Source organism: Xenopus laevis, chromosome 3S, assembly GCF_017654675.1.
Source record: "Xenopus laevis strain J_2021 chromosome 3S, Xenopus_laevis_v10.1, whole genome shotgun sequence".
NCBI lineage: Eukaryota > Metazoa > Chordata > Amphibia > Anura > Pipidae > Xenopus > Xenopus laevis.
In genome coordinates, this window is record NC_054376.1 from 63522899 (window position 1) to 63536233 (window position 13335).

The 13335-nt window shown below is 39.8% G+C and overlaps 2 protein-coding genes across 2 annotated transcripts in view; one reads left to right on the plus strand and one right to left on the minus strand.

Moving 5' to 3' along the window:
- Positions 1-13335, plus strand: part of snd1.S (staphylococcal nuclease and tudor domain containing protein 1 S homeolog) — a 408840-nt gene that overhangs the window by 289129 nt on the left and 106376 nt on the right.
- lrrc4.S (leucine rich repeat containing 4 S homeolog) lies at positions 1363-3392 on the minus strand. Its single transcript, XM_018255652.2, has one exon. It carries the CDS (start codon positions 3390-3392, stop codon positions 1467-1469), a length of 1926 nt encoding a protein of 641 aa, XP_018111141.1. The 3' UTR covers positions 1363-1466.

The following is a 13335-nucleotide window of genomic DNA, read 5'->3' on the forward strand; positions in this document are numbered from 1 at the left end:
CTTTGTAAAGGTTAAAAGAACACATGACTGTCATGCCCCTACTTTTTCTATTATGGACCTCTTTCAGAAATGATTTATTCCTTGAACAAAATTCCTTCAGTGATAATTTACATATATATTGTGAGCCAAGAAGCAAAATATGAGCTTATATCTTAAGTCAGCTGGAGGGTTTTATCTGCATTAAAGCACACAAAATGCTTCAGTTCAAATTGTACCTTACCCTGCAGTCGGGGCCTTCTGCCCATATATCACATGACCATGCTAGCAACAGACACACTTATTTATAACACTTATTAGTTGTGAAGTTAATATTGCAGACACAGGCAGCTGCCCACTGACCAACAAATGTGTGTTAATTATGTGTTTTCTCTGAAAGCTTTTGTTTTCCCCACAAACAATAAACAGTCCGCTGTCAGAGAGATGTTTCCACCTTACTTGTTAACAGAACAGATCTATTGCCTAGTTTATCACTACAAAAGCCAAACTAGAAGCAAATCTCCATATTCTTTACTGTGTAGGTATTTTGTATGCAAGAAAATCAGTTACATTTCATAATACCTTCAATACCAGAACTGTTCAGCAATGCATGGCACTTAGTGTGTTATCATAATGAAAAGGTTACAAACAAAGTGATTGAGATTTAGGCATAAATTCTGCACTGTCAATATTACTGCCATGAGACTGTTTTGTTTTCATCGATGTTCCTATAAACTAGTCTGGAAAATACAAGGTTAATTAGATCTGCAGGAGTTTGGTGCAGAGTGGAAAGATGCGCCAGCTCCTTTGCAACACCCTCTCTGCTATTCCTTCAGTCTATCTTTGGCATACATATGTATATCTGTAATTTGCTATACAGCTTTCTCTAGCCAGCAATCAGGTTGTATTGAACTGCCACTTATCCTAGGGTAAGTGTAGGAATGCTACAATAAAAATCTTATCACAAATGTTTTTCCTCTTCAAGCCTCCATAAAATAATCCTTTATTGCATGTATTTAATTTTAACATTTGGCACAGTACAAATTTGTGGTTTTTTTTTTTTTTTTTTTATAAACCTTTTTATAAGATAAACCTGCAAATATTGATCTGGGACTCTTAACAAAATAATTTTCCTTAGAAACTGGGGTGCTGCTGATACACTAACAGCGTCTTTTGAAAACAGCAGATTGCACTCATGGACTTCTATTCAGTGTTTTTTGCTTTCTGATTAAACATAACTAAATCATTTTCTATTCATTATGGCACATAAACATCTGATTTTTTTCTTTCTATATTCTCAATTATACCATCACTTAAATAGAACTTTCAAGTTAGAAAATAGTTTTAATTTTTAATATAATCTTTTTCTGTCATCAGCCCATAGATTTAATATATAAGCATTTACAAGAAAACAAAAAAGTCTCTTTCTCTTTCTGTACAAAAGTTACTGTCTTTTTGTGCATTCTATTGCATTATAATTTGAAAAAAAGTCATATTTGAGTTTCCTGTACCTTCTCTTTTGTGTGGGTCTGAATTATATAAGGTTCAGATATGGTAGTAATTGTGGAGTGTAGAGAATTACCAATACTGTTAGCCGTCCAACGGGCCCCATGGTGTGCTGGCTTGTAGGTGTTGTAGTTCATATGATTGTGAATGGTGGGCATTACAACTGCCCCCTCACCTGATACTCCTGTGGGACTCCCACTGGGGATGTCCTCATCCACTTGGATTATCTCAACAGTCCGTGCAGCGGCCACAGTGCTCCTTCGCTGGTGCCGCTTGCGTAGTTTGTAGAACACAATAAGCATAGCGGCTGCTAACAGTGTGACTGCCACAAAGCAACCAATGATGATTTTGGTGGTCTTCATCACCTCATCAAGGCTAGTTTGCATTTTGTCTCCAGCATCTAAAGTTGGTACTGCCACCTGCTTGGGCATTTTAGTGGTCTGAATTAATACAGTGGTGGTAGTTGTATATGCAGGCTGGTACCCTGTAGACATGGTTGGCACCGGCTTGAATATCACAGAGATGTCTTCAGGAGCCACCTCTGTTGTCTCCACAGTGACAGTTGTGAAGAAACTATAGTTGGAAGTGTTAAGCTCTGCCGTGCTGACATTGAGATAAGCTGAAGCATTAGAGTTTCCCGCCACATTTGTTACCATGCATGTGTAGACACCAGTGTCCGTGAGCAGGACCTGTGAGAAGTTTAACGTCCCATCGTTGAGGATGTTGATTCGTGGATGATTGGAAGCGTGAGTCAACACAGTTCCATTAGGCAGTAGCCACCTAACAGAGGACATGGCAGAAGTTCTACACTTGAGCTCCGCCATTCTCCCTTCAGAGATGTTTAAATCCCTAGGAGCATCCATTATAAAAGGGGCTGAGCACTGAAACATTGATTGGTCCACCTCCACCACATACTTCCCCCTCATGTGCGGCGGGGAATGGCAACGACCACAGCATGTGGAATTGGTGGGAATATACTCTCTCAGCCACCAGGAAAACCAAAGAACATCACAGTCGCAGTCCCATGGATTGTGGTGCAAGTGTAATTCCACTAAATATTTTAGAGGGGTAAAAAGGTCATGTGGCAGGGAGGTCACATTGTTGTGAGCCAAATTCAATTCAACCAAGGACATCAAATCATCAAAAGCATTACGCTGTATGGTGTTGATCTGCGAGTTCATAATCCACAATTTTTTTAGTGATCTCAAACTATGAAAAGATCCCGGTTTTATTTCAGGAAAGTTGTTCCCAGAAATTTCTAGTTCCTCTAGTCCCACCAGGGGTGTAAGGTTTGGCATGTCTCTGATATTACACATCCCAAGGTTAAGGTACTTCAGATTATACAATCCTTCAAAAGCCCCCTCAGAAATATATTCCAGTTTTTTTAACTCTCCAAGGTCCAGGCGCATCAAAGATGGTACCCGATTGAAGGCATAAGATGGAATACTTTCAATAGGATTATTCCTGAGCCATAATTCTCTCAATTTGGAAAGATACTCAAAAGCTCCACTGGGAATTACAGTCAACCAGTTGTCAAACAATTCCAGAGTGTTAAGGCTGGCCAATCCATTAAAAGCCCCAACCTCTATCTGACGTATAGAGTTCCTGCCAAGTTGTAGCACTTCCAAATGATGAAGGTGACGGAAAGTGTCAGCCTGAATCATCAGTATGTTGTTCTCCATGAGATTGAGTGACCGTGTGTTTGATGGTATACCTTGGGGTACTTCAGAGAGGCCACGGCGTGTGCATACGACCTTGCTGAATTGGTTACTGCAGGAACAGACAGATGGGCAACTTTGAGGCCCAGAGTATGCTGCGCAGGAGATCCACATATGCACCATGAGGTAGATTACAGAGAATAGGACAGCCTTCCAGGTATGGTGCACAGTTACCAGCCACAAGAAATTCATGATGTGGCACGTTCATAATTCACCATCGTCTGGGATTTGGCATGGAAACGGGAACTTGGCCCTAACCAGGCTTCAGGAGGTTGCAAATTCCCTTTTCCATCTAAACAATGTGTGTGTAAGGGGGAAATATTAGGGTAAGAACTGAAGAAATATGTGATTTTGCTTTAAGGATGTGACTAAAGAATTAAAATGCATGAATTTAAAATCCTGTATAAAGTATCTATGGAAAGAAAATTATATCGGAATCCTTAAGCCAGTGTCTCTCATCCAGTGCAACAGCAAGCTTATGGAACAGTCCTTCCATGGATTCCGTACTTTTAATTAGTATAGGGAAGAAAGCTACAGGGTCTTTGGGGGAGGGGGATATGGGGTGGGGGGGTCTTGAAAGACAAAATGGCTCCTTTTAGTAAACCCAAGTTCAAAAATTAAGAGAAAAATTAAGGTATATATAAAGATGGGTTGAGGCCCATTTCACTATGCAGGTGCATCATTCTGTTGCTCCCCTGGGACTAGTGCCTTTTTCAGTAGAAATATTTGCCCTTGGATTCCACTGTTGTTCCTGGCAGAAGCCGGAAGAATATCCATTTCTGAAGGGAGATGGAAAATCTATACAGGTTTTGTAGAAGTGGATTACAAATTATTTGAATGTTCCTTATACTCCTTGAATGTATCTTGCGTTTTCCATTCAGTTTGCCAATTTTATTTGGGTTTCTCTGTGATGCCCCGACTGTCTGCAGAATTCTGATTTGTACAAAGAGAAAGGCAGTAAGCACATTGCAGGCATTGAGTTCTGTCCCCCCCCCCCTCTCTCCGTGCTGGCTTCTCTTTTTCTCTCTCTCTTTTTATAGCTGGCTTTGCTTTCCAAGCTATGGATGCAACTGCTGCAGCCTACCTCTTGCACACTTAGCAATAATCCGTCAATATCTCCAAGGAGTGAATGGAGATCTTGTAGATACTACGCTGGAGGTGAATCCACACAAACACAGATACACGCACCTTAGTGCTGAGCCCTTGATTTGAGATGGGTCTGCAGAAGGACAGTCTATTACAGCCGTTCATGTCCTGCCTCATGGAAGTCCCATTGTAGAGCCTTTTCTTGCGAGGTAGTGAGTTGTGGGTTTCTCCTAGTCTTGCGTTTAATGTCTCGTCTGGAACAGGCAGCAGCTGAGGGAGCGATATCAGAGCCTAGTAGCATCTTCCTCTTTTAATGGTCCTCCTCTCTCCCTTTTTGCTTGGTGTTGTAAGCAGCAGCCAACCAGCCAGGCTGCTCTCTCATCCTTTCGTCCTTCAGTCAGAACGTGGATGTACTGCTGACGCATACTGTTCTGAGCTGAACATTAGTGTGATGCAGTGCTCCGATGTATTCACACAGCCCCCTCCTACTCCTCCTTTTCTTTCCCTCTAGGGGTTAATGCTCAAAGATTCCAGCTAAGTTGCATTGGCTGTTTCACATTCCCTTCCCCCTTAAACGTTTTTCTCTGTATATCTGGCAAAGGAGTTATTAATGCAGAACAGGCTGCAGTGAGTTTTAAGATTCCACAGCTTGGAGAGAGCGATTCTTTTTCTGGTTCCTTTTCAATGAATTCAGTTAATGATGCTTATCGAGTGCTGTGCATTTTTGCCTTCTCTATCTCTCTGCGTTCCATCCTTGACTTAGCCTGTGCTGGGAAAAATGCAGAAATGAGATTTCAGCTGCCAGGGGCAGGAAAGATGTGATTGGCTCTTCTTCTACCAGTGCAGCGTCATCAACGCCAATTGCTGACTTTGCTTCCCTTTGACAGCAGGGGTAATTTGCACCCCCTTTCATCCTCTTCTTGACTTCAGCCCTACTACCCCTCTATCAACACTCGGCACTCACGTCCCCAAGTTGTGAGCAAAAATCGGAAGCAGCCTAGCGGTGCAGAAGTGGTGGTGAATGTGGGAGTGAGAGAGTTTCAAGAAGAGAGCAGCAAATGCATGGCAATATTAGAGCACCATCTCGTAAATTCTTTTCACTCCTATTTTTTAACACTTCACTTGCAGCCAAAGTGAGTCGATGGCATTTTCTCTGTTGGAGTGTCTTGCAGAAAAAAGTCGGGGCTTGAGATCAACGGCGCGACCACTTCCGCTGCACCCTCATATCATACCAACCTGGTAAATCAGAATGGCTCATTGCTTTGCAGTAAGCTTTTATTAGCTGTGTGCTTTTGTACATTGCTGTCTCCCCCTATGTGTGCCTGTAAGGAAATGCCTGTATTCCCTTCGCTGGTGTCAGGTGAATTTGCAGAATGAAACAGAGCTGCTATCATTCAGCTGTTTTGCTGGCTCCGATTCTAGAGATGGCTCAAGGAATGTACACTGCAGTCCCTCACACAGTGCCCGAACTCCGCCAAACAGGTACGGTACGTTTCTTGTTTTCCTGCTGGGCAGAGAGTTGAGGCAAACATTAGTACAGCATGGCAGGTGCCGGGATCCCATTGGAATGCTATTTGCAGAGATTTATCATCCAAGCAATTTTCTTGTTCTGCCTGCAGTAATTCTTTGATACATTTGTGCACAGACCAAATGGAGCTGCATTACAGCTCAATGAAGCGCAAGAAATATTCAGTCAGTTCAGATATTTGTATTCTACTTTTGAAACTTTTGTTAAAGAATGTATTCACACAAGCTACTGCAAGTAAGAAACATCTCTTACAAAAGGCTTTCAGTTTATAGGAAATTCAGTGAAGTCAATGCTGTCTAATATTGAACCCTTTTTTTTTGCGAACTATAACTCCCAGCATGACCAGTAAATCACAGGTGGATTGGATCAGGTTCTGGGAATTGTGAAACTGTAGTTCCCATGAGCTTAAGAGGGTGCAAGTTGGCAGTAAAGAAATTAAAGCTGGCTTAAAGTATTGTGTTGTCAATAAACAACAGAAAATGGATCAGCTGAAGTTTTTTTCTTTTGAACTTGCCTAAGTATTTCAAGCAAGAGAGTTGTGTAGGCTTCTTGAAAGCCGTAGCTGATAGTATTCATAGCAATTCTTGGCACTGGCTTTTTCTTCCTTGATGCTGTACTTGTGAACTTACAGAACTTATCCAGAAAGATCCAAATTATAGAAAGGCTATCTCCAGAAATATCCGAATTACGGAAAGACCATTACCCAATCCACTGTAATAACATAATGATACTTTGTACTTGATTCAAACTAAGATAAATGTAATCTTTGTTGCGAGCAGAACCAGCCTATTGGGTTATTTAATGTTTACATAATTTTCTAGTAGACTTAAGGTATGAAGATCCAAATTACAGAAATATCCGTTATCCGGAAAATCCCAGCATTCTGGATAGCAGGTCCCATACCTGTAGTTTGTAAGTAAGAACATTTTACAATGTAAAATATAGTGATTTGAGTAGCCGAGCAAAGTAATTTCTTATTGCTTTTTCAATATTTACACAAGGTACACTTATCAAGTTTGGCAACAAATTGCAAGAAAAAAGTCAAAAAAAGACTGCTTTGCTCGTGTAGTCCAGAGTATGTTATAAAGCAGTGCAGTATTTGTGTAATTTGTTATGTATTAATGGGAGCCATATTTCTTCTTTACTAAGATGCTTCTCTTACAGACATAGAGCAGAACCCCCAGTGGCCAGTAATATATTGTACAGTTATTTTGCTTTACCTTCTAAGACCTAATGCCTTAACTGAGACAAGCAAAATGGCAGCTCCCATAAGGTATTGAACACACTGCTTAAATCTATTTGGAAATGACAATGACTTTATATTGTTTCTTCCAGCCTGTTGAGAATATATGCACAGGAGTAAAATATGTAATGAATTAAGATTAAAATATATTAACCACTGTAAATTAAGCATGAACATTTTCTGGAGGTAAAGTGCCAGGTTGCTAGAGCCAATTCTGTGTGTCATGCATCAAGAGACATTCATGATTTTAAAGGTTAGGTTTTTGATCTACGTTTTTCAGATCAGCAAATTTGTGGCTATTAAATTAGCACTAACCTACAAGTCTTATTACCCTTGTGTTTCTGGGATTTGTAGCCCAGATTGCAACTGTGATTTGATCAGCAAATTCAAGGATGTTCCCAGGTTCTCTATTAAATTCAATCACTGGGAAATACAAACTCAATTTTCTGCTGTTAAAAAGACAAAAAGGGAATTCTCATCTGAATGTAACCATGCAACTATATCCTTTGGGTAGGATCTACCCTGACACAAACTGAGGTATTGAAAGGTCCATCATTAACCCATGTTGTTCCATGATACTGCAGAAGAAGAAAGCTCATATTCTGGCATGCTCTGCTCATGTTAGCTGCAATCAGATTACTTTAACTGGAGCTAGCAGCAGCCATATTTAGTTCTAGCGTGGAAAAATGGCAATCGTAATACATATAATGCTGTAGGCATGTTTTAGAAAAAGGTGTTAAAAGCTATTTAATAATAGCAGTGTGTTCTGAGGTTCCAGGCTCATTAAGCAACATATAGTGGGAGCAAGAATGAAATCACTGCTATATGAATGCTTTCCCAAAGATCACGATTAACTCTTCCATACAGAGATATCTGCAGCATTGTCATGGTTCAGCGAGGGTTTGCTGATTTGTATATTACAGTTTAACAAGGGATTCTCATTTTGTGTACAGGGCTAGGGATTTTATGGAAGGACAGAAAAAAAGCAGAAAGGCCATTTGCCGTGGTTGGAAAACATGCAATAATCATACTTTATTATGCAGCAATTGATAGATATTTTCAGTCGGTACATCATAAATTATCAAACTACAATCATTTAGCTCTTGATAAACTGCAACTCCCAAAATTCCACCAGGGGTCAAGAGGACAGCAGTCTTTCTGTATTGCCTGGAGCCCTCTGTTCTTGATCTTGAGTCCCATTTTGTAGTAGTTTGTTTCCTTTATTGCCCTCGTCACTTTGCTACATTTGCTCACACTACCTGTTTTTTTTTTTTGACAAACTGCCTTTTCATGGGACAATAGGGACCCCGTTTGCATGTACAGTAAAATGAAGGATAGTTAAAGCAATAGGTTCATATGAGTGGTGATTACTAAGCAATGACTGCAGTATGCAATTTAGTGTCGCCAGTTTAACTCTTTATCTTCCAATACACTATTGAAATGTATCTGTAATGCTTCCTGACATCTGTGTTGGATGCTTTAGGTGAGGGAAGTAACATGGTAGTGCCAGATTGGATCTTTCTCTTTTTCCCTTTTATTGTAGCTGGTTTGGGCTATGAATTATGTATTTGTCACTTGGGCTTTACGCTTATGTTTTGACATTTATCATGTGTACAGACGATTAGTAATTCAGTCATTTAGTCTTAACACTGTGCAAGAGCCAAATGAATCCCAAACGTCACAAGATGGTCTCCCTTTACTGGGTGCCCCGTCGCTGATATATGTGTATTGACTGAGAAAGCAGAGAGAATATAACCTGAAGGAGGTAAAGGGTACTTCTTAGTTCTGTGTTAATTCATCTCAAGGTTCAAAGACAAGACCTATTAACCTGTGGCCACATTTATTGTAACTATAGTAGAAGTTGTAATTTCACAGAAGGAGCACATAATAGGTTTTATCGTCTCTATAAACCATATTACTTTTTACATTGCTAGCCTATGGAGAAGATTTGTGTGGCTGGTGGTCACCTTGTCTCCAGGTATAGGGTCTTTTATGAGTAATGCCTTCTGAACAGTTCATTGATTATGCATTTCCACACTGCATTCTCTGACCTATGTTAGGATATTCTATTACTTGTACCCTGACCTAACCTGCTGGTACAAAACTAAAGGAAGACTAATATTTACTGGATACACACTTATTCCCCAGATAGCACAATAGAGCTGGCCTCTGCATACTGAACCTCAAGGACATACAACCAAGTAGCATTCTTTATTTGTGTGCTTGCCAAAGTGTTGCCGCTGGTCACCTTGACCTCACATAGAAGCTATTCATTTGCAACATTTATACCGTGCCTTTTAAAACAATTATTTTGTGAAACTGTAATCTGTCAAGGGAATTCACACTTTACAGCAAATCGTTTCTGATGGATTGTTTATTTTATATGTGTACCACACAAGCTATGAACTTTCCCTTCAATGGCACTTTATTGCTACGATGTCATGATATAACATGAGGACCTGAGGCTGAATAAAATTACTTCTGATCATGGAAGCATGAATTATAATTTACAAACCATTAGCAGATGATTAACTGCAGTAACTTTTCAGTCTATTGTACAATTAATCTCCTTATTGCTCCTATGGTTACTGGTCCTGTGCAGAGGTCAGTGACATATTTATAAAAACTGCAAGTATTCAGTGTGCAAGCTTGTGTGCATATTAAAATGCAGTTCATATTCGAAAGACAGACATTTTCTTCTTCAAAGAAAGGTGAAAAAACATAAGAAGAAAAAAAAGCCTCTGTTGCAAACTTTACATTCTGTTGTCTGCACCATACCTAGGTTCATTTTATTCTAAATTACCCTTTACCTTATTTAATCATACTGTATGTATAGCCCTGTAATATCCATGCATTTTACCCTTCCTGAAGGGGTGTGCAATTTATTATCCGTTGGTAGTTTTTTTTTTCCTCCCATGTTCAGGGCACATGTGGATACTTGTTAGTTAATCTGTCTTGATAGGCAATAATAGTTATATGTTACATACTGTATAATCTGACTACAGTAGTGAATCTTCCTCCCCTCTGTGTGTATCCGCAAGTACCCTTGTCACTGTTTAACATCAGGTGCCATCACAGGTGGACCAGAAAGCAGCAGTGGTTTACACATTCCCTTTTAGCATACGGGTAAGTGTGATCTAGGTGTTGAGGACTGCACTAACAGTATCAATATTCATACAGCTCCCACTTCCCTTAACCTCAAAAGCCAATCTCCATTGTAAATGTAATTACAATAAAATAGGGACATTGGTGTCGTTTATTAAACCATATGGCAAATTATACAAAAAATACATTTTAAAAGAGACGCCAAACGGCATTGCCCATACTTTTGGGGGAAACATTTTCCAAAACCATAATTGTCTATAGTTTATTTTTATGCATGAAGTTAATAGTTACACTTGTCTATCATTAATCTTCAGTGTAATCATGAGAAAGTGATTTCCATTTCCTTGGTCCAGATTATGTCCCAGATTGGGTGGAATCATGGTGGAGTACATTTCACAGACATTTCCTAAAAACATGGCAGCTTGCAATTGGTATGCCCCTCTGTTCTCCACATGTTTCAGTATTGGCTTGTATATGTTCCTTTCCATCTCATTGCCCCTTGATAAAGAGCAGAAGTAATTATATAATACAGAAAGCATGCTTTTGTGGAAAACAGTATTCAGCCTGAGAATTTGAGACAGCACTGACAAAAATATCTTAGACTAAAGTGCACAGCTTTCAGTCTTAATAGCATATACATTTATAATTATTAAAAAAGTTAGAGGCCAGTGTGTTGACTCTTGATCTTGTTGATCTTGGTCAGGACAACATGTAAGTGTGGCACACGTGGTGAATCAGGGGAGATTAAGTCGCCCTGTGACAAATCGCCTCTTCAGGCAATTAATCTCCTCTAAATGCCTTCCCTCCGACAAGAGTGTGAATCGCCGGCAGGGATGGCACTCGAATCGCTTTGGTTTTCTGAAGTCGCCGAAATTTCCTCATGAGGCAATACATGTTCCACAGGTTAGTAAACATAAACCTGTTATTATAATCTTCACTTACTCCTCTGAATAAGTATTAAAGGGATTCTGTTACAATGCCTCAGTTAATAGTGCCGCTCCATCTGAAATCTGTTTTTCAAAAAATATATTTTTATATTTCATTTTGAAGTCTGATATGGGGCTAGACATGTCCATTTCCAAGGTGCCCTCCATCATGTGGTTTGTGTTCTGATAAACTTCAGTCATGATTTACTGTTGCCTTGCAAGTTGGAATAATTCCCCCCCCCTCGCAGTCTGCAAACAGAACCATGGGAACTTAGCCAGATAAAAGATTCTTGGTAGATATGAGAATAGCACTCAATAGTAAAAGTCTCACTGCGACTCCTCTTGTTACATTGGGTTGGAGAAACAATGGCTTATCTGAAAGCAGTTCCATTGTAAACTGCTGGCTCACTCTGAAAGCACTGATCAGGCACAATGACACGAGATGGTAATTTAGAAAATCTACACCATAGAATCATGATGGAATCCCTTTAATCAGCATCTGACAATTTGAAGACCATAACTTGTGGTACTTGACAACTTATGGCAAGATTACACAGGGTGACACACGTTGTAGTGCCTTTCAGTTGTTGAACTTGGTTATTTTTTGGAACCAGCACGCATCCATGTACATACCAATAATCAATCAAAACAAATACTAGTATACTTGTATGGCTATATAAAACAAGATAGCCAAGAACTGAATGTGACTGCTCTAACCCATTCTGACAGACAATGTTTTACAAAGCCAAAGGGCTTTAATAAATTTGCCAGTTCATTAATATGCTTCAGTTACTAATAAAAGTTGAGCTGCTGGTAAATGTTATTAGTCCAAAATGGTTGTTAATCTCACCCGTATGCCAAAGCACACGGTGCACACCAACTTTAATGGTGAGCGAGTTTCGTTTTCTTGCCAGATTTTCTCTTTTAACTGTACATACAATAAATGTCACATCTGTCACTATGACAGTCAGATATGCCCTGCCTTTCTTCTCTATTACTCTTGCTTTACAGCCCTTCTTCCAGAGAACTGCAAACATTTCTCCTAAAAGGATTTTTTCTCTTTTGCAAATCCATTAGAGCTTTGGTTTAGTCCAGATTAAAGGATTAGCAGATCTGGATTTTGCATGATTGTCCCGTTGAGCTGGTTAGTGTAAGTATGCTAATAGCAAGAATTTGCTTTGCTCTCCTGCCAGAGACAATATGTCGGTCTTTCCTGTATCTTTATTTGCACTTGATTGCGTGCTACACATAGCTCTGACAAATGGTGAAAGTGCAGAATGATCTAATATGGGTTTGTAGTTCACAGGGAAAATGAAACCTTTAATCTTTATATTTCACCATTGGTGATTTTAGGAAATAGGCTTCTTTGCCTCCTACTATAATGATGATATCATGGGAGGCAATAATGTTGGGGGGAATGCATTGGCAAATCAGAGCAAAACGTGCTTGGTTGGGCTTGGTGGAGAGCTGCTTGCTATAAAGATAGGACCTGGGGATGAAAAGTTAAAACTATTGGCCATAGCATCAATGGTACATTTTTAATACCATTGTTATAGTTGATGATTTACTGGCTAGGCTGGTAAATTACCTCCGGGTTAATAACCCTGCGACACTAGAGTGTGGGCTAGTTGAGCCAACACTCTGTAGGAAATTATACTATTTGGGCAGAAAATCTTCTTGCAAAAGCTATGCTGCCTGCACGCACCCATGTTTTGAAGTCTACACATGAGACTTCTGGCTCACTTGTGATCTTTCATCACAGGCATGAGCATAAAATGTTGGGGCACTTTTGGGGCACTTCTCATTATGCAGATGCATAGACTTCCAACATGGCTGCTGGAACCAGGTACTCCTCTCTGTGTGGCCGTCATAGCGTCACAAGTGCATTTCTGTCCAATATAATAAAGCTAGTGAAAAACCCTCTCACTGGTTCCTTAATTTGATTAGCAAATGTACTACAGTTTAATATACTGCATGAAGGGTTTTCTTCCATGAGCTGAATAATGTGAATGCCAATTATATTAGAATTTGTGTGCATTCCCAGGCATGCATGAGAGCTAGCAACACACTCTGCTCTTTGCATTGTTACTTACCAGCCATAGGCTGATAGGCAGAGCAATGACTGGCTAACGTATATTATTACTGTTTTATTGGGCAGCAATCCTATTTAAACCACATTAAAATCAGGTACCATCTCTTATTCTTCATTGGGTAACATAATTAGCTTTGCATTCAGCCTGCAGGCAA